A 22299-nucleotide genomic window follows, 5' to 3' on the forward strand; every position below is an offset into this window, starting at 1 on the left:
GCGTGTAGTGATGTGTGTATGCCTATATATATATATAGAGAGAGAGAGAGAGAGAGAGAGAGAGAGAGTAAAGTTAAGGTAAGAGAGAAGGGTTAAATGAATGATTAGGTTTGCCAAAACCAAGAGATGGGTTTGCGGTGGGTAATGATTTCAAAGTCTAGGGAAGAGAAGCTTTTAATGGGTAAATGTTATGATGGCTCATAATAATAATCATCATCATCATCGATCCCTCTTTTACGTGTGCATTCGTTTACTCCTCGTGTCTTTTTGCTTTTTCTCTCTCTCTTTTTTGAATCTCATTCTTCACTTACTTTATTGCCTAGCATTTAGGTTCATGATTCAAAGATTTTTTTTTTTTTTCCTCTTTTTTTATTTATTTAATATATTATTTAAAATTCACAACAACTTTATTGCCCTTTTTATAGCCATTAAATTAATCGTCAAAATGTATACTCTTTTCATCCCATATTTCTTTTTTTTATTTGTTCATTTTTATTGTCTCACTTGCCTAATAGTCGGTTATACAACATACGCTGCAGCCCATGTTCTTCCATCACTATCTTCATCTTACTTGTACTTCAGTGTGTGAAATCGGACTATTGTCCTACTATTGGCTAGTTTTTTTTTTTTTTGCCTAGAAAAAAAAAATCTTTTTTATTTTTTCCCCCCTAAGAGTAACAATTTTAGAATGGAAAGAGTATAAATATATTTTTTATTTTCTTTTTCGACTCCTATTACAAATAAAAATTATACCTTGTATATCTTACCTACAGAAAGAGGTGTATACTCACCCATGGATTTTTATGGTTGCTTAGTATTTGTTTTGGGCCTTTCCCATACAGCTTAGGTGGAGGGCGAAGAAGGCCCCTCTTTGCACAGGCGGCTACAAGAGGGAGGAGCCATCAACGAAATACTACACTGAAAGAGCTAGAATTCTAACATTGTGTCAAGACTTTCGGTATAAAAAATAAATACTCGTACAACAAAAGAAAAATGTTGTTGCATTGCGTAGGGATTAGCTTGACATGACACTATTTAGCAAGGACAATACAAATATTAGTTTGACAAGTACATAATTTTGGCATTGGTGTGAGGAAGCATCGTCTTTTGGTATGCATGAAAGAAAAAGAAGATGGGGCTAATTATAAAGGGGGTGGTACTTGCAAAATTCAATTAAAAAACTCAGACCAAGTCTTAATAAAGTTGAACAACCAAAAATGTGGGCTTCCTTTATATTTGACAGAAAAATACCACCCTCTCATGAGTCATGACACACTTTTTTTTGTTTTTTTTTTTGCGCGCTCTGCCGTGTGTGGATAATGGTGGTGCAGGGTTTTATTCAGTATTTCATAATTCACTATCGTTCTTCCATTTTATGTATACGAGAAGTTTTATATTAAATAAAAAAAAATTTAAACTCGCATTTTCATGTTTGACACTAAACATTTATTGGTGCACTATGCACACTTTTGATCAATTAATCAAACCCAATTTTAAATTTTTGTTATTATTATTATTATTATTTTTTATTGATTCTAGTTGTAAAATTTCATATGAGTTGGATGTCCTTTTATTTTTAGCGAATTGTGTAACATTCAATGCGAGCTAATTTCTGTGAGATTTACTGGGCTGTGACTAAAATTAGAAACAAATTTAAAGGGTGAAAGGGGTTGACTCAAGTGGATAAGAACTTGGCTTTGGTGCCTCAGGAAGTATCAGGTCTAATAAGATTTCACTCCTCTTACGCGTAAACAATTCTTTGAAGGGGAGGAAGGGGGGTTGTGCGAGTATCAACAGGGAGGGAAAAAGATAAATAAATAAATGAAAGCAATTATCGATGCCATAACAAAACTTCTTTTTTTAAGTTATACTTGCAAGAACTACGGAGGGTTATTGGTGGACCCATGACTCCTCCATGGGTGGTTCAAAGGTTCAGGGCCTGTTGGCCATGGACCGATTAGTTTTGGGGCGGAACTAGCAACTGAAGGTCGACCTATTCCAGGCCCATGTTGTTGATGGATACAAGGCCTGATCAGGAAGGCTCGGTGAGAATTTGATGGACCTCCTTAGTGGGCTAGACTCTCTTCTTATATGGTCTTTTGATCTTTCAGTTTGGCCCAAGAACTAAAGCCCACTTTCCATGATAAAGAAAGGTCAAACTATAATGATACCATATTGGACTTTTGCCATGAATGTGTGTCGTTATATTAAGTGTTGGTTGGGTGTGATTGTGAGTGTGTTGGGTGTGTGATACTTATCAGTATACGTGATTGTGAGTGTGTCGGGTGTGTGTTACAAATCAATATATATATATATATATGTATGTATGTATTGTTTCGGCATGAAGCACCAAAGGTCAACATTAGTTTTATAAGGTTAAAAAACAAGTCTTTCCACGACAAACAGAAAAACAAAAAACAATATATATATATATATATATATATATATATATATATATATATATATATATATATTTTTTTTTTCTTTCTTGCCAAAAGTTCAAATAAATCCAACAATGTTGTTCCTAATAAGATTCGACCACTCAATCTCTTTGATTTTCATACAAATCATACTATATGAATTGATGTTTATTAATTTAAAATAAATAACTTGTTTGATTTGTAACTCTTAAAACAGTTCTTAATAATTTAAAAAATAACTTTTAAAGAATAATAAAATATAGTTCTCTTAAAATATAATTTTTTATAATTGAATTTTTGTAAATTAATTTTTTAAAAATTAAACAAAGAAGAATTTTTTATTTTATAATTTTTTATTTTTCTGCCCCTCTTCTCGAGACGTTAATGAATAGTATTACTTTCATTGACAAAATGTACTTCCTTTTCGGATAGTTTTTTAACATTGTTTATATAGTAGGGTTATACGTCATATTTGGCGGCCGCGTATGTATGTTTTCCATTTGAAAAGCTACCATCATTTTCATGTAGTGGATCTCTAAGTGTGCTTATCTTAAATTGCCAAATCTTAAACCCTACACCTGCCACAAAAAGACAATTATTTTCCCGTCTACCACTTCAAAGCGACATTTTAAGAATGTAAAGAAATAGGTAATTAAATATAAGTATACAGTGAAAACATGGTTTTTGTTTTTTTATTATATTGATAACAAATTAATTAGTAAATTTATCCATAATGGGTTCGTTATCAAAAATAATTTAAGAAGGTTAAATTGGTAATATTAAAAAATAATAATAATAATAATACTTTTACGTTTTCAGTTGGGATATTTATTTTGGAATGGTCAAAAATAAAAGGTGAATATTTTTTATTTTTTTGAGACAAACAAAGTACTATTTAGTATGAGTTACTTTTAAAGCCACATTTTATCCATAATCTGTATTACTGTAAATCTTTTATTATAATTTTCTACCATCTAATTAGAGGATTTCGTATAGATCAAAATATTCTTATGGCCTATTGTTATAAAGGTACTTGTCCCACGTCAAATTTGAATAGAAAATGAAATTAATATAAATGAGTAAGTATGTAGTATTATTTAATAGTTTAAGTTTTTTAGTAAATGGACAAGTACCCACCCGTAATAGTTGTTGGAGTTGTTTTGCAAAATTAGCGGGATCCTCTGAGACCAGTTGTTGTAGCAGAACACAAGTAACAATGTTGTTCGAGGAATAAACACAATCAATCACGACGAATAAAAAAAAATTAATCACGCACAAGAACACAAGGTATACTTGGTTCACCCAAATCTTAGGATTATGTCCATGGAGCGCACCAAACAAATTTCACTATGAAAAAGATGAAGAATTACAATGAATAATTTTCTCTCAAGCTCTCTCAATTACTTTCTCTTATGTTGGCACAAATTAATCAATCATACAACATATATGATGATCCTCTCTTTTTTTTCTTCTCACTTTTCTCTACACTCTAAAATCTGATTAGAGTTATATATAGACCCAAATAATTTGTCCTACAAAAAATTACTTTTTGTAGAATCCAAAACCAGTAAGGAAATTAAAACAGATCAGAAAACGTAGTCTTGAACCAGTATAAAAAACGGCTACTGGTTCAAAATGGCAAGAGAAGATTTCTTCATGAAGTGGCTACCGGTTCTAAATGGACAGAAGTTAATCTTCAAGAGTTGAACCTATTCATTGATTGGCTATCACTTTAGTTGAATCGGTAGAAACTTCTGAACCGGTTCAAACACGTCAGTAGCCAAAAAACATATAAACAATTAAAAACGTAATCAAAACATATAAAAAACATAATCAATACGTGATCAGACTCCACAAAACTACAACAATAGTTGGTATCAGAACTAGATCCAATCTTTAATCCGGTATCAGGCCAAGCACCAGATTCGGAGGCATCCAAGTGAAGCCCACCTGAGTAGACAGGGTGGTTCAACCACAACAGGGGTATTGCGAGTTCGGGTAGGAGAGAATGTTACAAAGGGTACTTTTATCACATTGAATTTTGATGGGAAGTGAAATGGGTATAAAAGAATGGGTATGCAGCACTACCCAATAACTTAAGTTTTTAGATAAATTGCAAGCGACTACCCGTTACACCTACCATTCATATCAAAAATCTAAATCATCTATTATATGTTTGTTTTTTTTTTTTGGGTGCACTAATGTGTACATAAAAGGGTGATAGTTGCAACATAATAAATTATGATTATAATATATATAATAAATCATTGACAACTTGACATTTATTCAGGGGTGGATAAATATTTCGGTAATTTAATTCAATGTATGTGGATTCGATCGAATTGCTACATTTATGAATTAGTGACGGATTAAAAAAAATTAAATCCGTAACACACGGATTGGATCATGGTAAAAGTCCGATTCGTGAGCTCAATCCAATCAGATATTTGAATATATATATATATATATATATTTAATGATTGAATGTATTAGTTAATTTAATTATTTAATGACTGAATGCATTTGTTAATGATCATTTAAATATATGAATTAATGTTAATAAAATGAAATTTTATTTATTAGATTATTGTTAAAAGATAAATAGTATTGGACAATTTAGAATATATATATATATATATATATCCCAAATTTCAAGCAGTCTACAAGTGAAAAAGTAATCAATAATAAATCAATTATATACCTACGCGGATTAAAAAAAATTGAATCCAGAACTCACTAATCGGATCATGATTAGGCTGTAAAAATCTGATTCGAACTGAATTTGATCCGATCTGCAAAATAAATAAATTTTTTTTTTAAAGAATGTATTAATTAATATATGAATTTTTTTTCTATTGAATTATGGTTAAAAAACAAATAATTTTTTTTTTATAAAAAGAAAGCAAAGCTGTCTACAAGTGAAAAAGTAACCAATAATAAACCAATTATATGAGTACAAAAAAGGAATTGCCATCACCATCCCTCCACCCTATCCTGGCCCACCTAAGCCCTTCCCCACTCTCTCTCTCTCTCTCTAAAAACACACACTTCCACTCTCTCTCTAAAACTTTCTCGATTTGGTAAAGTAAAAACCGTCCACTCTTCCCAGCTTTTTCCCGGAACGCATTTTTGATCGGTAAGCCTTTTTTAATATCCGTATATATATACGCAAAAAGTACCGGTAGTCATCTTATTTTCTGGAGAGACTGTTACAAACTCTGATTTTCCTTCGCTTTCTCGGAATTGGCGAGAAAATCAGAGAGAGTGAGAGTGGGGATAGAAAGTTATTTCTTCGAGATAGTTTGTATTTCTGACTTTACGTCTCTTTTTCTTACTGTTGCAGTAGAAACCCTAGCTCCAAAATTATTGAGCTCAGTGGGGACTGGGGACTGAGCTCATTCACTATTGTTGTTGTTAGTGTAGTCGTCGATATTTCCCATTTTGGTGAGACATCTCTCTGTTTCATTTTCCAGATTAGATTGAAGCCAACATCAAATTCTGAATACTTCCAAGTCGCGATTTTCGACTTTGGGAAAAGGTAATCCAATCAATGCTTCTTTCTCCTTTTTCCTTTACTAATTTTCTCGGGAAAGTGGTGTTTGCCAAGGAAACGAAGTCGTTTCGTCGTGTTTTCTAGGTGGATTTTCTTTCTGGACAACACTGTTTTCTTTTTCTTGTTTTGGAGTTTAAGCCGGTAAAACCCTAGAAAGGGGACCATTACTTTCCCCTAAGAATTGGGTTTTCCATTATTCTCAGAGTTCGCATCAAGAGTTCCAAATTGACTTTTCCTTTTATTTCTTGTTAGGCAAGTCAATGGTAAATGCTCAACACTTGAAAAGCATTTGAGCAATTTTTTTTCCTTGTCCATCATTAATTCTTGTGTGAGGCATTGATTTTCCATTTTCAAGATAAAGCTTGATGTTGATTGACTTGGTGCTTTTTTGGTTAGGTGGGAAGGTCGGTGACGATGGCAATGACTGGATAGCAGAGATCGAGATCTTTTTGGGGTTGGTTTTTTTGTTTCATTAACTGTTTATAGTCGATTAATTAACGGTTCAGATATTTTGTGGTTTAGATTGAATCATTGAATACGTGCTTAGTGTGAAATCATTGAACATTCTTTGGCCGCTTTGATGGGGCTAAATTGATCATACTCATGTTGCTTGCCCTTTAATGGAATTGAAGGGTTGAAAATAGAGGAGTATAAGTGTGCGACGGCTAACAGTTCCATTATTGGAATAATTGGGGCTACAGAGAAGAAGAAGAGGTGATTGACGTTGTGGACCAGCTCTGTAGAATTGAAGGGGTAAATTTCAAGTCGATGACCTAGGCAGTAACTTTTCCTAAGAGTTTGTGCAGTAAGAGGACATAGGTGGAAAGCACAATTCATTGCAAATGGTTGCAGGAACTTTCGGAAAGTTTACCATTTTCACTACTCATGATAAGCTTTGACATGTATAACTCAAGTGTAATTTTAGATTTTCTGAATGGTGGATCCTCAGACTGGTAAGGTGCTATACTTGTAAGGTAAAGCCTGGTGATTGTGAAAGGCAGAGGAATATCAGGTATAATTGGGTTTTAGGCATTTTAGCTTCTTTGGATTTCAATTCCTTGTTGGGTTGTACTCTTGACTTGTATGTTCAATTTCTGAAGATAATGGGTTGAATTTTTCTTTTCTTTGTTTCGGATTGATGAAGTGGATCTCTTTCTTTCAATCTCTGCATAGTTTAGACTGGGGGACTGGATCAGTGGTATTTGCATGAATAGAAACAAGTGATTTGTTACTGTGCTTTGAAAGGATATATAGGGATTTATTTTTTGCAACACATCAACTTTCTGAACCAGAGTTCTGTGGCCCTTTTGTGGTCTGAGTCTTAAAGGCGTGGCTTGTTCTTAATTTTTCAAAACTCAATTTGGTCCTCTGCTAAATTAGATATTACTTTCTAGAATTTCTTAGCAGTTTAGTTCTGTCCTTACGTGTTTGCCTTTTGTCTGATCATTATATCATGCCTTTTCTGTGAATTTACGCGCTCTGTGTCAATCTATTTAAGCAATATTTAAGTCATATTTATGACATTACATGCAGATCGCATGCCATTTTGCTTCTGCATTCAGTGGAGAGATTAACTCTAATCTTTTCATGAACTTCTTCCCAGCAATGGAGTGGAATGCGAAGTGGGACTTGGAAAACCTGGTGATTTTCAGTTCAAAGGCGATTGAAAGTCCTAAAAAGCTACAACCAACAGATTGGGGGATTGAAGAAGGAGAACTTGATGCTGTGTCTTTCAATTTATCTGGAGGTGGTGGTGGTAGTGGTTTTTCTGGCTCTGATATGGGACTTGGTTCTTCCGCAAAGAGCTCAATATCAGCTTCAACTGATTCTTCATCAAAAGAGGGGATGAAAACTTCCAATTTCATTTTTGAAACTTTTGAAGGTCTTCCTGAGGGCTCAAACAAGAAGAAAGAAATGGCCAGAAATGAGCAAATTGGAATTGCTCCGCCTCTGGAGGCTTCGATTGGCTCTGGTGAACCATTGATTGGTCTGAAACTTGGTAAGCGGACGTACTTTGAGAATAACTGTGCTGAGAGCAGTGCTAAGATCTCACCTTTTGCTGTGATTCCTAATTCATCTGCCACTACAGCAAAGAAAATCAAATCATCTTGCCAGAGCACACCTCCCCCACGCTGCCAAGTAGAAGGCTGTAACCTTGACCTTTCATCTTCTAAAGAATATCATCGCAAGCATAAGGTTTGCGAAAGTCATTCAAAATGCACGAAGGTCATTGTAAATGGTCTAGAACGTCGGTTTTGCCAACAGTGTAGCAGGTAAGCTTCTTATGACAATGATTGTTTCTGTGAGTCATATTGTATCTTTTAGCCTCAGATTTTTTCAACACGTCCTAATGTTATCGTATATTGCATATTCAATCATCTAAAATCTAAATTTGCTTCAAGTCTTCCTCTTAGGTTTTAGCAAATGATTTTGATACGCATATGGTTTGTTTGTGATTTTGAAGGTTCCATAGTTTGTCTGAATTTGATGAAAAGAAGCGAAGCTGTCGCAGGCGGCTTTCTGATCACAATGCACGGCGCCGCAAGCCGCCACAGGAAGCAATACAGTTTGATTCAACAAGGCTGTCTTCATCATTTTATGGTATCACATCTAACTCTTAACTTTGTACTGATTCCTTCCTGTTAATATAAACTTTGTTGATTGATTCCTTTGACATTTTAAAATGCTACTAGATATTTATTTTAATTTTAAGATCTTGTATGCAGGCTGATAATTTAGAATATGAAACATTCTTCTTGTGTTATACTTGCTGAAGTTGTTTTCTTAAAAAGTTGTGATATTTGTATCTCAATCTCAAATAATTTTTTAAAGAACTTCCCACTAGTGGAAATGGTGAATAAAAAAAATAACTGTTTGCCCACTCACAATTATAGAGCGAAGTCATTTACTTGCAACTGTTTCAATTATGCATAGAAAAGAACTCATGCGTTTGAGTAACTAAAGTAGATCTCTGTTATTCGTCGAAAAAAGAGTAGATCTCTATAGGTTTCATTTTTTGTTTTTCCAATCAATTGATTGATTATGCATATCAGTGACATTTACATATTGATAGTTGTTTTACTTGACTTCTTGAATAAGAATGTTGTCTGAAAAATTCTGAGAGATCGTAAAAAGGCCATATGCAGTATTCATTTTGCCTATGTAGGGTTCTACGTGGGTGCACCAAACTCTAACCTAACTATTGGCAATAGTTTGCAGGATATGGCTACAACTGCGTTCTCATGCTTTTTACTATGAGATTTTACTACTGCATTAGGAAATGCCCCCTAATTCTTAGAGATGTAATTGAAAAATAAATTTTAGATAAAGCTGATGTGTTGAATCTGCATAATTAAACTACGACAGGTGTTATAAATTTATATTTTGATTGTGACTGCTTAAAAATGGTTATATCTTGTTTAATGAACCCGCAAAATATTAATCATCTAAGGAAAATATATTTCCTGTTTTCTGAGAATTTGAATATATATGATCAGGAGTAGTGTCTTGGACAGGTTCATAGCCGTAATAGCAACATGGATAGAAATCTGAGTCTTCAATGGAAAATAGAGGTCACTTCGTGCCCCATAGAGATTGTGGAAATTATAAAATGGACCAAAACCATAGGAAACATTTTTAATCTTTTGTATTTTAAGCGGCATGGCTTACGGAAACAGAATGATCTGTATATATTGGTGATGTTACATATATTATGGCTTTTCCACCCATCATTTCATGAAGTTATAGAAAAAGCATTATTCTTGACTGGATAAGGAATGCAAAAAAGCTACCTTGCTTGTGAGTGCAGTGAAAATTCGAAAGTACATTTTGTACTTCTTAATGAAAATGAATTGTCTGTACTTCCTAGTATCAAAATTTCAAAAGATACATCTATGCTCTCGATTCTGTGATTGTAAAGATGAGTTTAACCTACCAAAAAAAAAAAAAAAAAGGAAATGAAAAGAAAAATGACCAATGCTATGATGCTGTGAAAAAGTATGAAGGTTACTAAACTCTGTAGTCTAGAAGAGCAAATTAATGCGGGAATGAGAACACCCACCCTACTACTCTTTACCATGCGTGGGAAACTATATAATTTAGTGAAAGGGGAAGCAAGCATCGTTAAATCCACGTCTAATAATTTGCTTAGCACGTGGAATCAACTGGGTGGCATATAGAGTTTTTGTATTTTCTGATCAGTTCCTACATAATAACAGCCTATAATTTATTTATTCCTCTAAAATGCCAACATTATTTTAGATTCAACTATATTTATTCCTTTTGAGCAACATATTATATAAGTGCTTTTTAATTTACCAGCTGAATATCTTCAAAATAAAAGTTTCTCTATTTACAGAACTCGGCCCAACACACTTCAGACCACTTATGATAGTTGGACATCTTGACAGAACATTCACTGAGGGCTTTACATGACAAATATGACAAGTGTCTCGTGTTTATATTTGAATATTTCTTCAACTCATTCCCCTCCAACTAAACTTTATGTCCGTTTGATTGGTTAACCCTAGCGTGTCACAATTAGTTTTACAAAAGTTTCATCCATAGGTTAGCTCAAACCTATGGGGAAGTTAGGGTAATTTATCCTTACAGTTTTTATTCTGCCATACAAGTCCACTTTCTTGTTTGTGATAGGTCCCATTCTAAAATATTCCAGATGGCCTCTGAATGCATTTGAGAAAGATCTATCATTAACACAGTCCAGTTCTAGAACAATTGTTTTATTCTGCCGTGTAAGTCCACTTTTTTGTTTGTGATACATCCCATCAACAAAAAAAACTATGTGGTCTCTCAATACATTTGTACAACTTGAAGGAGTTAGTAATTTGGTTTGAACCACGTGTATGCACATAATTTGATCTAAAATGCTTTTACATGAACAGGTGGGAGGCAACATATGAGTTTCGAGTTGAACAATGTTCCACTTGTTCACAAAAGACCTGCTGCAAGTCCTACATGGGAAAACACAAGCCGCTCCAAGTTCACACTGACAAATGGGTGTATATTGGACCTGAAAAAAGCTGGGGGCACTGACGGGCTGCTGCATTCGCCAGGCATTCAGCTGCCACATGCCATCAGCATGCTTAATTTTGATTCCAATAGGATCCTGCCTTGCAAGGACACTGCGGCTGAGGTATTCAATCAAGGTTTGTCTTGCTTCCTCATCCCGAATTTTTTTTTTTTTTTTTTGGTGCACTTCTCATAGGAAACTGACCCTTGCACTCATTCCATCTAATTTCAAATTTTATTGCAATTTTTTAGCGTCATGCTACTGGCTACTGCTAGAGTTAGATCAGTTGGGTATACTATTGAGTGTTGAATTGCACTTCTTGCACAAAAATCCTTGTCGGGGTAAATTATCTGCCATAGTTAAATAAACGGTTACACTGTTGAATTGCCCTATGAAATGCCATTCTTGCACAAAAACCCCAGTTGAATTGCTGACGTAATTTTAATGACCAATAACTATTGACTAAATATTACTCACTAAGGTCTCAGAAATCTTTTCTTTTAAAAATTTGAATGAAGACTGAAGTTGTGTTGACTGGTGGAATGCACACTAGTTTAGCATGTGATAATTTAGCCAAGTCTTTGTGCTCACTCAATCTTGTACATGATTTGGCTTCGCATGCCAACTTTCTTTCAAAAGCATGGTTTCTATGTATTAGTTTATGTAATGGTCTCAATTGTAGTGAGATGGCATGTCAGCTATTCATGTTTTGGATTTTTTAATCATTGACAAACCCTAAAAAGTCAATTTTTGATCATGTTCTGTCCTTAGCCTGTCACATTTCAATTCTGATGGTTGGTTGTTAATCTAAGAGCACTTAAAAGATGTTTTATTTATTATACTGGAATTTATATTGATTTTAAGTCGAATTAATAATAAAATACTATCTATCGTTAAGAACAATAGGACTAACAAACCAATGGATTAGTGGCCTAGTAGTATCAGACCCTTACTTCCCAAAGGGAGGTCAGGGGTTCAAGCCTCAGTGGAGGCACGTGTGTGTGAGTATCAATTAAGAAAGAAAGAAAAAAAAAAAAAAAAAAAAAACCCTTAGGACTAACAACTAGGGGGAATAAATGGCAATACTATTTATTAATCTTAAGTCATTGTATCATTACAAGTTTGTCCTCTTGGTTCTTGTCCACAAAAGTAGTTGAAGCTCCTATCCCCACAGTGATACTTTTTTTTAGAAGTCTATCCCTACAATGATACCGACACTAAAACTCCTCATTGTTATTGTTTCCCATGATCATGATGACTAAAAGATAGGTATTGGCTTGTTGCTCATGGTCATGATAAAGGCTGTTAGATCAGAATCTAACTTTCTCAAACCCTAAACATGAACAAAGCCCCCATTGCTACTAAATTCCTCAATGGCCGCCACAAGACTCAAGCCCTTACCTCCGATTTTCTCTATCCCTTCCTCCATCCCCTCTCTCTCTATCTCTCCCTCTCTTTCTATCACCCTCTCTCTCTCCATATATATATATATATATTAAAATTAGCAAGAAACCCACTCACACGCACTTATTGCCCACATCCGGGCTCGAACCCCTCCCTTCCTCTTCGAGGATGGGGAGGTTATACCATTGGGCTACATGCCCTTTTGGTCAATAAAAGAAGAGATGCACATTATATGGTATCTCTGATGCAGGACCAGAAAAAAAGCAAGAGGGTGAGAAGACCGATTGAAAAAAATAGGTTAGATAGACTGAGGCCTTACCGTCCGAACTACTCAACATGATCATGCAAGCGCAACCGCCTCACGTACCTAACCGGGCTGTAGTTTCCTGAGGGGTTGAGAAAAGCAAGAACAAAGGGGGAGAAGATAACACTGAGAAGCAGTAATCAATATTCACCAAAAAAAAAAAAAAAAAAAAAAAAGAACTAATGGGTTCTGTTACATGAAACTAGGCAAACCCTAAAAGAAAAGAAAATGAAATGAAATACCCAATAAATACTAAAAATTACCCATAAGCACTAAAAATTAAAAGACTAAAATATTCCTACGAAATGTCTCTACGCCTGCACCTGATGTAGGTGCGAAACACCTCACGATCTCCATCAATTCTTCCTGGTTGAGAAGAACTTGCATCGGGAGAGTGACTGAAAATACTGTTCTAGGAAATCAGGATCAATGTGGCAAAAATCATCCTCTACAATCCATGTTTAATCCTGACTGCGTACGACCTCTCCATCGAACAAGGAATCGCCGTGAATCATGTGGCGAAGCAATGATTTGACCATCAAGGATATTGGTGATCTGGTCAGTAGACCGAGGCCGTGGCCGAACTCGGGAAAGGGAGGCAGTGGAGCTGATGATGAAGTAGACCACCTGTAGGCAAATGAGAAGGAAAATGAGGCTCAAAGGTGCCTTGGTAAGGTGATATATCCTTCACGGAAGCTGTCGAAATTTCACACGATCTTCACAACAGTGAATGTAGTCGGCTGCAGAAACGGTTGAGAGAGACAGAGAAAAAGAGATGGAGATCGTGAGGTGTTTCGCACCTACATCAGGTGCAGGCGAAGTGATATTTTAGTATTTTCATTTTGTGCTTATTTTAGTATTTATTGAGTATTTCATTTCATTTCATTTCATTTTCTTTTAGGGTTTGCCTATAAAAGGCTTCATGTAACAGAATTCATTAGTTCTTTTTGGTGAATATTGAATATTGCTTCTTCAGATTTCTCTCTGTTCTCTTCTCCCCCTATTCTGTACTTACTTTTTTCAACCCTTCAGTCTATTTAACCCATCTCTTCAATCTGTCTTCCCAACCCCTTCTTCTGCCTCATATCTTGTTCTATTTTCTCGTTCCCTTGTTTTTGTCTGGTCTTGTATCACCTATCCTAGAGATAAAAGGATCAAAGAAGAATCTCGAGCGAAGTTACAAGGACATCGTGACAAAATGATCCTGGTATAACTACTAGAGAGGATGACCTTCATGCTTAAATTTGTGTAAATTATAAATTTATTCAAATTGCAATATCTGGATATAAAATGCATTTATCATCTTGTAGGAAATTATTGCTGCCAAATCACTGTTTTTTCACCAGCTGGTGCTTGTGGTTATCACTGCCTCAGTATCACCACCCTTACTTTTGGCAACAAGTCTGCTATGATCATTGACGTTCTGCCGTCGTTGTCCCGTTATCTTTCATTACTTTGATTTATATAGAGTTGGCATTCGGCCTTTTATTTTATTTTTTTCTTAGTTGGTACTCACACACACGTCTCTTCTGAGACTTGAACCCGTGACCTTCCTTTGGGAAGTAAGAGGCTGATACCGCTAGGCCACTGGCCCGTTGGTCATTCAGCCTTTTATCTTTTTCATTGTGATATTTATAGGACCACGTTTGTTGAATTTTTTTTTTTTTTTAAATTAGATGAACAAATGGATGGGGTTGCAGTCTGTTACCATATATGTTTCTCCATAAGTTAATGGAATTTAATAGTGAACTAGAGTGAATAATATATCTAAAGATTTGCCAGAATTTTTAGAGCTCAAAGACAAAGTACAAGCTACTAAATTCAAGAAGTAAAAATTGGCTACCATAACATTTCATAAGATAAAAGAAAAACCTAAAACAAGTTGCCAAAAAAGTTCCACTATTGCGACAAAAAGGATTCTGCTATAGTTACAGCCAGGGAATAACCTTGTGTACGTAAAGATATGCTAAGTGGAAATTCTATTTGACTTGCAATATCTGAAAACCAAGGAAGCACAGATGCGAGATACGGGTATGACACACGATACGGACATGGCGGTGTGGCAAATCTTTAAAAAAAATGACATTGGTACGGCATGGATACGTCAAAAAATAATAATATAATATATATCATTATATATAATATATAACAAAGTATTTTTTGCCATTTTATCTATATAGTCATAAATAGGTCAATAATTTGGAATTTTGAGCTAGATGTTTGTTATTTTTATTTTCTAAAATGTTAAATTATTTTTAATTAACCCATAATTTATTAAATTGCATTCAATTATATATTTTTTAAAAACTAATTACAAAATCACCCCGCCATATCCCGGAAGTGTCCAAAACGTATCCTTGCTGTGTCCATGCCGTGTCCCGGCCGTATCCGACTAGAAAATAAAATATTCACCATTCAGGATACTTCTAGCCGTATCCGACACGGGTCTGAGCTGTATCCGCGTATCCGGGAAGTGTCCGAGTATTCTTCTTTGCATAATTAATTTTCTTGAAAGTTTATATGCCTAGTGTTTTAAAAATTAGAAGTTTTGAGTCCACAAATAAACAGATCCTACAGCGTAAAGAATTGAAACTCTTGTGTGATTAAACTTAGGTGTAAAGCTAGAGGATTTAATACTATTTTGGGCATGTTGGGCCTGTAGCATTAATTTCAGAGTTCATGATACAACATGCATAAGCAGATCCTGTATATGAAATGCCATTTACCTATGTAAGTGATTCATTGCTGCTATACCGGCATCATTGCCATATTTGTCACAACCCTTGCTTTTGACAAGGCTACCTCCAATGACCACCATTGGCATTCAGCATTTGTTGGACTGCTGTGTGATTGGGGAATACTTATTATGGAAGATGAAAAGTTCATGGAAACAGCTACAAGTTTAACTATGCTTTGTAATATATAATGTTGGCCAGTCAAGAAACGTAGTTAATAAATTATTATTTTTTTGATGAGTAACATAGTTAACAAATTATTGTAGCTAAAATGAGTGTTTGGTTGGGGACAAGATGAATAAAACCCTCTCAGATGGTTTGGCCATGTGTGATCAATGAGTTACTTGATTCAAGTTGAACATTCTACAAGAACACGAGAAAGGCCAAGAAGAGCATTGATAGATTTGGTGAAAAGACATTATTTCCTGTGATTGAACTGAGGCCATCCTCCTAATTGATCTGAATGGTGGAAAAGAATTATATCTGACCTCAAAGGTCCTCAAGCTTTTACTGGATTGACTTGAGTAATTTTCAGTATTAGGCAGAATGTTGGGCATTTAAGAAACATATTTTATAAAATGCTCTAATAGTTATTTTATAGGATTTACTAGTATTACTGGTCTAATAGCCATTTTATATGGGATCACAGAATAAACCAGAAAGCACTCTTTCATTTAATCCATTCTACTTTAATGCTATGTAATAAAATTATTTTAGATCTATCCTTCCTAGTGAATAATTGAGTTCATATAACAAAGATGTTCATTCTTTTGGTATATCTTGAACTTTGACAGCCAATACATCCCCATTCTTACTTAGTTTTGCGGCTATAATTACATTCCATTTATTCATATTTATCTTAAACCATTTTCAACTCTATAGCTTCCTTCGAACTTCCAATCTAGCATTATCCCTACTCTAGTTTCATCAAATAAAACAATATCATCAAAAAATAATATAAATTGTTGAATCTTATCCTAATTGTGGTTGTTTAGTTCAACCACAATTAAGAAAGAACACTGGTGGTGTAATATTCTTCCCTGATGTATGCCCTATAACGATTGAAATTCACTTGTATCTCCTACATGTGGTGATATTGATCCATCTCGATCATAAATATCCGTTATCATGTCAGCATATGTCTTTGTTACTCATTTCTTTTGTATTAGTCTCCATGTACATCTCTAAGGACCCTATTTGACTTCCTTCATTCTGGAAAAAAAGGCAGATCTTTCTTCTTCTCTTGCATCTTTTCAGTCTCCTTGATAAGTAGATAGCTTCAATTGTTGAACTTCAGATATAAATTCAAATTGATTTTCCGTTGTTTCAAGTCTTAGTCATTGCTCAATCACCCTCTCCCAAAGTTTAATAATATGGCTCATTAATTTACTACCATGATCATTTGTAAGGGGAAGGGAAAGAGGAATAGTTGATGAAAAATGGCAACTATAGGACAATTTAGATAGCAATCTGGACAATAAAAGGGAATAATATGGTAGTTGCAATAATTAATCTTGATAGACAATGATTAATAGATGAGAGGTCAATAAATTAAGTGTTGCTCTTTTTGTTAACCAGTTTGCTGGGAACTGGGGATGAAAGGAATTTAAAAAATATCGAAATAGCAACGTGAGAGTCCTTGGAGGTCTTCCATAATTCTTTCGAATGAGTGAATATATCTGGCTCTAGTGATCGGAGAATATAAAAAAGGGAGTGGGGGTACGTGGACAATTTGTGTTCCTCAATATTCTTACGACATCAACATGTATAGGAATTTTTATGACATCAACATGTATAGGAACATGTATAGGAATTTTGTGTTCCTCAATATTCTTATGGCATCAACATGTATAGGAATTTTGAGCAAACATATGGAAGTGTGACAGTGTTCACATGAATAAAGTGATTAGTGAGGTGGCTTTAACTAACCCAAAATGATTTAGAAGTTTTAGTATGATGCATCACAAAGTTGGTCTTTAGATATATTAGATTGTTTAATAGATTTTGAGAAGCTAGGAATATCCTTAATGCTTGGAGGTTATATTTTTTATTTTATTTTCAACTGGATTTTTTTTCCTTTCAAAAGAGAGCTTTTTGAAGGAATATCTGAGTGAGATTCTAAATCTACTGTGGATTGTATTCCTTTAGTTTCGGACAAATTGAGCCCGTAAAAAGGGATGTAGACCACCAAGTTTAATGAAAATTACTTGAGTAGTTTGTGTTACGAATTCTTTCTACTTTGACGGTAAGCAGATCTGATGAAGAGGCTGGCCTCCAAGCCAAAGGAGAAATTTACAGTGAAATGAACTAAAAGGAAGTAACTAAGTTGATTTATCTCAACATATAACATGTAGGAAGAAGCAGTCGTTGGTGTTAGTAGTTGGGGGTAAATACAATGAATTTTCTGGTGATAAATTATGTTACCATGTTGGTTAATTGGTTTAGGCAAGTCTAAGGGAGACATATGCAGACACGTGTGAGAATTTGAGTACTGAGAGTTAAAACAGTCTGAAGGACTATGCGGAATTGTCTAATTAAATAGGGATTGATTAAGAAGACTTGAAAGCACGGTAGTCAATTGAAAATAGTGGAGGTGGAATTCATGTTGCCCACCTTAAAAAAGGGTTTATTCTTTTGTCTTCAATGCTGTTGAGTTGCAAATGTTCAAAAGTTGGAATCCCAATTCTTTGTTATTTGTATAATACTGAAAATGTAACTGCACTGCATTTTACTCTTTCCTCACTTAACTTAAGATTGTCCTGTGGTTTTATGTGCGTTGGTTGGGAAGACTTCCAAGAGCCGGCAATAAAATATGTATGGGCGTACTCATTCTCAATTAAAACTTTTGACCTTGTTTTGGACCAACTTTGAAATTTTATTTTAGCTGATCCCCTCTTGGAAATGCATACCATACTTCTGATCATCCTTGTAGTTAAAGTGAACTTCTAGTGTACCAAGTAGTATCACATTAGGTTACTTATCTCCCATTTTAAGTACTTTTAAAAAAGGAAGAAGTGTTGGCCATAATGCTCATGCATTCTTGTAAATGTTTGAACTTATTTTCAGTTGAAAGTCGTAATTCCAAACATCATGTCCAAATAGGTTTTGCCTTTGGTGAAATTTGGGATTTTCTATAATAAGATTAGCAATTCCACGGATATTCATTGAGCGAGATTTTGCATCCCTACCTTCAAGGATGGAAGTTAGAATACTTGAATTATAGGTAAAAAAAAAATAAAAAGAGAAAAAAAAGAAATGGAAAGTGAATACTAATAATGGTGGTTCACATTGAGGGTAAGACACTGGAAAAAGCATGAAATTAACTTGGGTTAAATAATAAGCTTATCATAGTATGGTTTAACTGAATTTTTACATTAAAAATAGCAGATTGGCAGAATAGAATTCACATTAATGATATCAAATAGCAGATAAGGCTTTAATAATTTAAATTGAGTTAGAATGAGTTTCTTTTCATGAGACGTATAACCTGAGGTGAAGTAAGGGACAATCAAACTTCAACAGTTTTTTGGATATTCAAGATTTTCAACCTAATTCTCAGTTTACCTTTTAGTGGCTATAGGGTATTAATGTGCTAGCCCCTCACATTTTGATTTTTAGGGCATTATAGCGTAAAGTGAAACAAATTACTGAAGCGAGATCCCTCACTTGCTGGGTGAAAATGTTTTGCAGGTTTGAAGGAATCTATGTTCTCTTCCAGCTTGGATGAAGCACCGGATATTCCCCGTGCTCTCTCTCTTCTGTCAACTAATTCATGGGGTTCACAGCCAGAATCCATTACATTTAATCACCCCGTTCATGTAGATCATAGCAGCATGCCTCAACCTGTGATGCATGCAGTGCCCCAAGGCTTGCCACTTGCTTCATCAGGATTCTGGCAAACTGGACAACAGTCAACTGATTCCCAGGTGAATGGTTCGACCGCAATCACTAACAGAGGTAATAACTTTGAAGGAATCCCGATGTTCAAAGCGCCATATTTGACTGGCTTTTACTCCAATGGATTGAACTGACTACTGGAATCCATCAGCTCAGCCCAATCAAGTCGATGTTAAGTGAGTAAATTCTGTTTTAAGTACTTTTGAACTGGGCATAACTAAACTTTTTAGAACTGTCTATAGGTGTTATGAGTTCGAAGAAATTTTGTTGTTGATACTGAAGGCTCATGGTATGCCTTTTGGCTGACAGAACAGTGAATCAAAAGTTTGCTTGTTCGCTAGCATTACCCACCGAGTCTTTATTAGCAAAAATCTGATGAGTAGTAGTTTTTTGTCTATATATATATGGGTATTATGCTATATTTTGGCTGAATCTTTCAATACCGTTCAACTTCAGGCATAGTTTTCCGATCTCAGGATTCAAACTTGATATCTGGTTGATTTCTATTGAAGAAATGCTACGCAGCAGTCGATACTTGATAGTATAGTCCCACCCGATCTGTATTGTTCTCTCTTTGTAAACCAAAGCTGCCGATGTGTTGGAATTTGAACATGTTGCATTCAACATTGCTTTGGTTTAGAATGTATGGCATCTACGTAGTTTTTCAGTTTGGTTACCAGTTGGTGCGAACGAAAAGGATTTAAAAGTGCATTTGAACATATTTGTTGATATCCAGAAGTTAGAACTTCGGTTTTTTTTTTTTTTTTAGTAATATTCACTACTCGAAAATGTTGCCCTACTCTAGCATGCATATAATTTGGAAAATGTGGATTTTGATGGTCTCATAAATCATTGAATACTTCAGAGGAGCATGTTGGGTATGCCCAAGTGTGTTCAAAATCGACTCATCAATCGTAAATTGCTTTTTCTGCTTCTTCAATTTAGTGGCTTTTCTTGTTTTGAAGGAATGTGGTGCACGGATGGTTATGCAATTAGCAGTGTTGTCCGAGTTAGTTACTTGGAATTTAAAAGCTTCCAACTTCAGTTTTTTAAATATATTTTTACGCCCGTTTTTTTGTTATATGGGAACTTGGAACTCTTGACCACATTTTGAAAGGTGAGAAAATACTACTTAAATTATATTACTTTTCATCTTCTACGCATCTGCTTGACAATTATGGTTTCAATTGATCCATATTGCAAATTGGATATTATGGAATCCTGTTTCCTATTAGTATTATTTTATACTCTTCGTTTTAAAATTCTTATTCATCTTTCTATTTTTGGGATGTCTAAAAATACGGCCTCGTTAAAAAAATGGAATAATATAGTATAGTGGTAAATTATTCCCCTCATATTACATCCAACGGTATTTGGTCGGTAGCACCAAGAACGGGCACAAGAGGGGTGCCAGGTTTAGGTAGGAGGGTCCAGCATGGAACTTGAAAGGTGCTGCAGACTTCTCACAATTGTCTCATTAGTGATTGGGCCCTAAATTATTAGAAGTATCAAGTTTATGTCATTGCTTGTGCAATTACCCACTATCTCCAAAAAAAAAAAAAAAAAGATTCATGAGAGAAATCATTGCAGAGGATCCAAATCCAAGTGTCAATTATCAAACCAAACTCGATAGATTTTGTTTCAAACAAAAATCTCTCTAATAAACCGTTATACTTTAATTTTTTTTTTTTTGGCAAGTGAAAATGATTTGGTGGTTGGATGCGACATTTACTCGTGGAAAAGACCCCACTACAATCCCCCTTTATAGCCACAAAAAAAATTAATAATAATAATAAAAAAATTAATAAACCTATGCCATGCTCTAAAAAATCATGGCATAATTTAATTTATATTCCTTACCACCTTTCATTATATAAATGAAAATGTTAAAATTGATATTTAATGTATTTAAGTACTCTCTCTCCTCTATTCCACGGGTAAAACTTAAAGAAGTGAAGTTTCCTTTCTCTCTCCCTCCCCACTCCCCCAACAACCAAACCTGAGAAGGCTTACGCAACACATTGATTAAAAAGTTCATTGGATTAGTGTAAACCGATTTCACATGATTTTAAAACTTTGACCATTTGATCCATACACTTCTAATTTGAATTATCACATTGAATGAAGTTAATGATTTTAAAAGCTTGACCATTTGATCCATGCACTTTTAATTTGAATGATCACATTGAACGAAGTTGATTGATAAGAGGGACTAATGAAATCACAATCTACCAACTGGATATACATCACGGATGGTATTTTAATATATATATAAGACATATATTTATAGGGCCAAAAGAATATAATAGCGGCTAGCCATTTACCCATGTCCATCCAAATTACCAGAAAATTACAGGGGGGCATAGGACAAGAACTCCAGCCAACAAGCTAGGATATATGTCCAAGTACCACCACCACATCACATTTCTTTGTTTTTGGATACACTACAGATGCATATGTTTATCAAAAACTCACCATTCTAACACAAAAAGACATAACAATAACAAAATTTTCCAAAACCATAGCACCAAACCGGAAACAAACTTGCCTTTCAAGTTCAGAAGAGACTAAACTAGAGTTTGGCAAGCACAAACACCCTCTAATCTATCAATTTTATGTCACAAAAACATTAACATTACAATACCACATCATCGGGTCGTCTAAAGGGAAGAGGTTACTTGAATCATCTTTTTTTTTTTTTTTTTATTTTTAGTTGGTACTCACACACACATGCCTCCACTGAGGCTTGAACCCCTAACCTCTCTTTGAGAAGTAGGAACTTGGTACCCTTAGGCCACTAGCTTGTTGGTACTTGAATCATCTTTTAATGTTACTGACCACAATTTTCAATTCTCCACAATTTCTTAATTAATAGACCTATTTAAAATCGGGACTGCTTAAAATTCATGAACCTCACAAGCATCCTTTGAAAAGGAATACCCTGACTGCATGAAGAC

General features: G+C 34.7%; 1 protein-coding gene across 11 annotated transcripts; it reads left to right on the forward strand.

Moving 5' to 3' along the window:
• The first annotated feature begins 5480 nt into the window (after positions 1-5480).
• On the forward strand, positions 5481-20282 carry LOC132303424 (squamosa promoter-binding-like protein 12). 11 transcript variants are annotated; one of them, XM_059800667.1, is made up of 9 exons: positions 5481-5556; positions 5894-5958; positions 6370-6985; positions 7507-8246; positions 8438-8574; positions 10875-11138; positions 19136-19518; positions 19799-20066; positions 20112-20282. In XM_059800667.1, the coding sequence occupies exons 4-7, from the start codon at positions 7561-7563 to the stop codon at positions 19474-19476; spliced, it is 1428 nt and encodes a 475-aa protein (XP_059656650.1). In that variant the 5' UTR covers positions 5481-5556; positions 5894-5958; positions 6370-6985; positions 7507-7560; the 3' UTR covers positions 19477-19518; positions 19799-20066; positions 20112-20282. The 11 variants fall into 11 exon arrangements, with proteins under 11 accessions (XP_059656650.1, XP_059656651.1, XP_059656658.1 ...); XM_059800668.1 differs by having other exon boundaries at positions 5491-5556; positions 5764-5958; XM_059800675.1 differs by lacking the exon at positions 5481-5556 and having other exon boundaries at positions 5603-5958; positions 7507-7972; positions 8063-8246.
• Positions 20283-22299: the final 2017 nt, after the last annotated feature.

This window comes from Cornus florida, unplaced genomic scaffold (assembly GCF_030987335.1).
Source record: "Cornus florida cultivar Cherokee Brave unplaced genomic scaffold, ASM3098733v1 CherokeeBrave_3.0.0_Hap2_Chr04, whole genome shotgun sequence".
Lineage (NCBI taxonomy): Eukaryota > Viridiplantae > Streptophyta > Magnoliopsida > Cornales > Cornaceae > Cornus > Cornus florida.

Excerpts from the sequence above, each read along its gene's own strand:
- LOC132303424 (XM_059800667.1), top strand. The coding sequence starts at position 7,561 with ATGAACTTCTTCCCAGCAATGGAGTGGAATGCGAAGTGGGACTTGGAA. Across the intron at positions 8,575-10,874 it reads GCTGTCTTCATCATTTTATG|GTGGGAGGCAACATATGAGT; the intron begins GTATCACATCTA and ends TTACATGAACAG. Across the intron at positions 11,139-19,135 it reads GGCTGAGGTATTCAATCAAG|GTTTGAAGGAATCTATGTTC; the intron begins GTTTGTCTTGCT and ends AATGTTTTGCAG.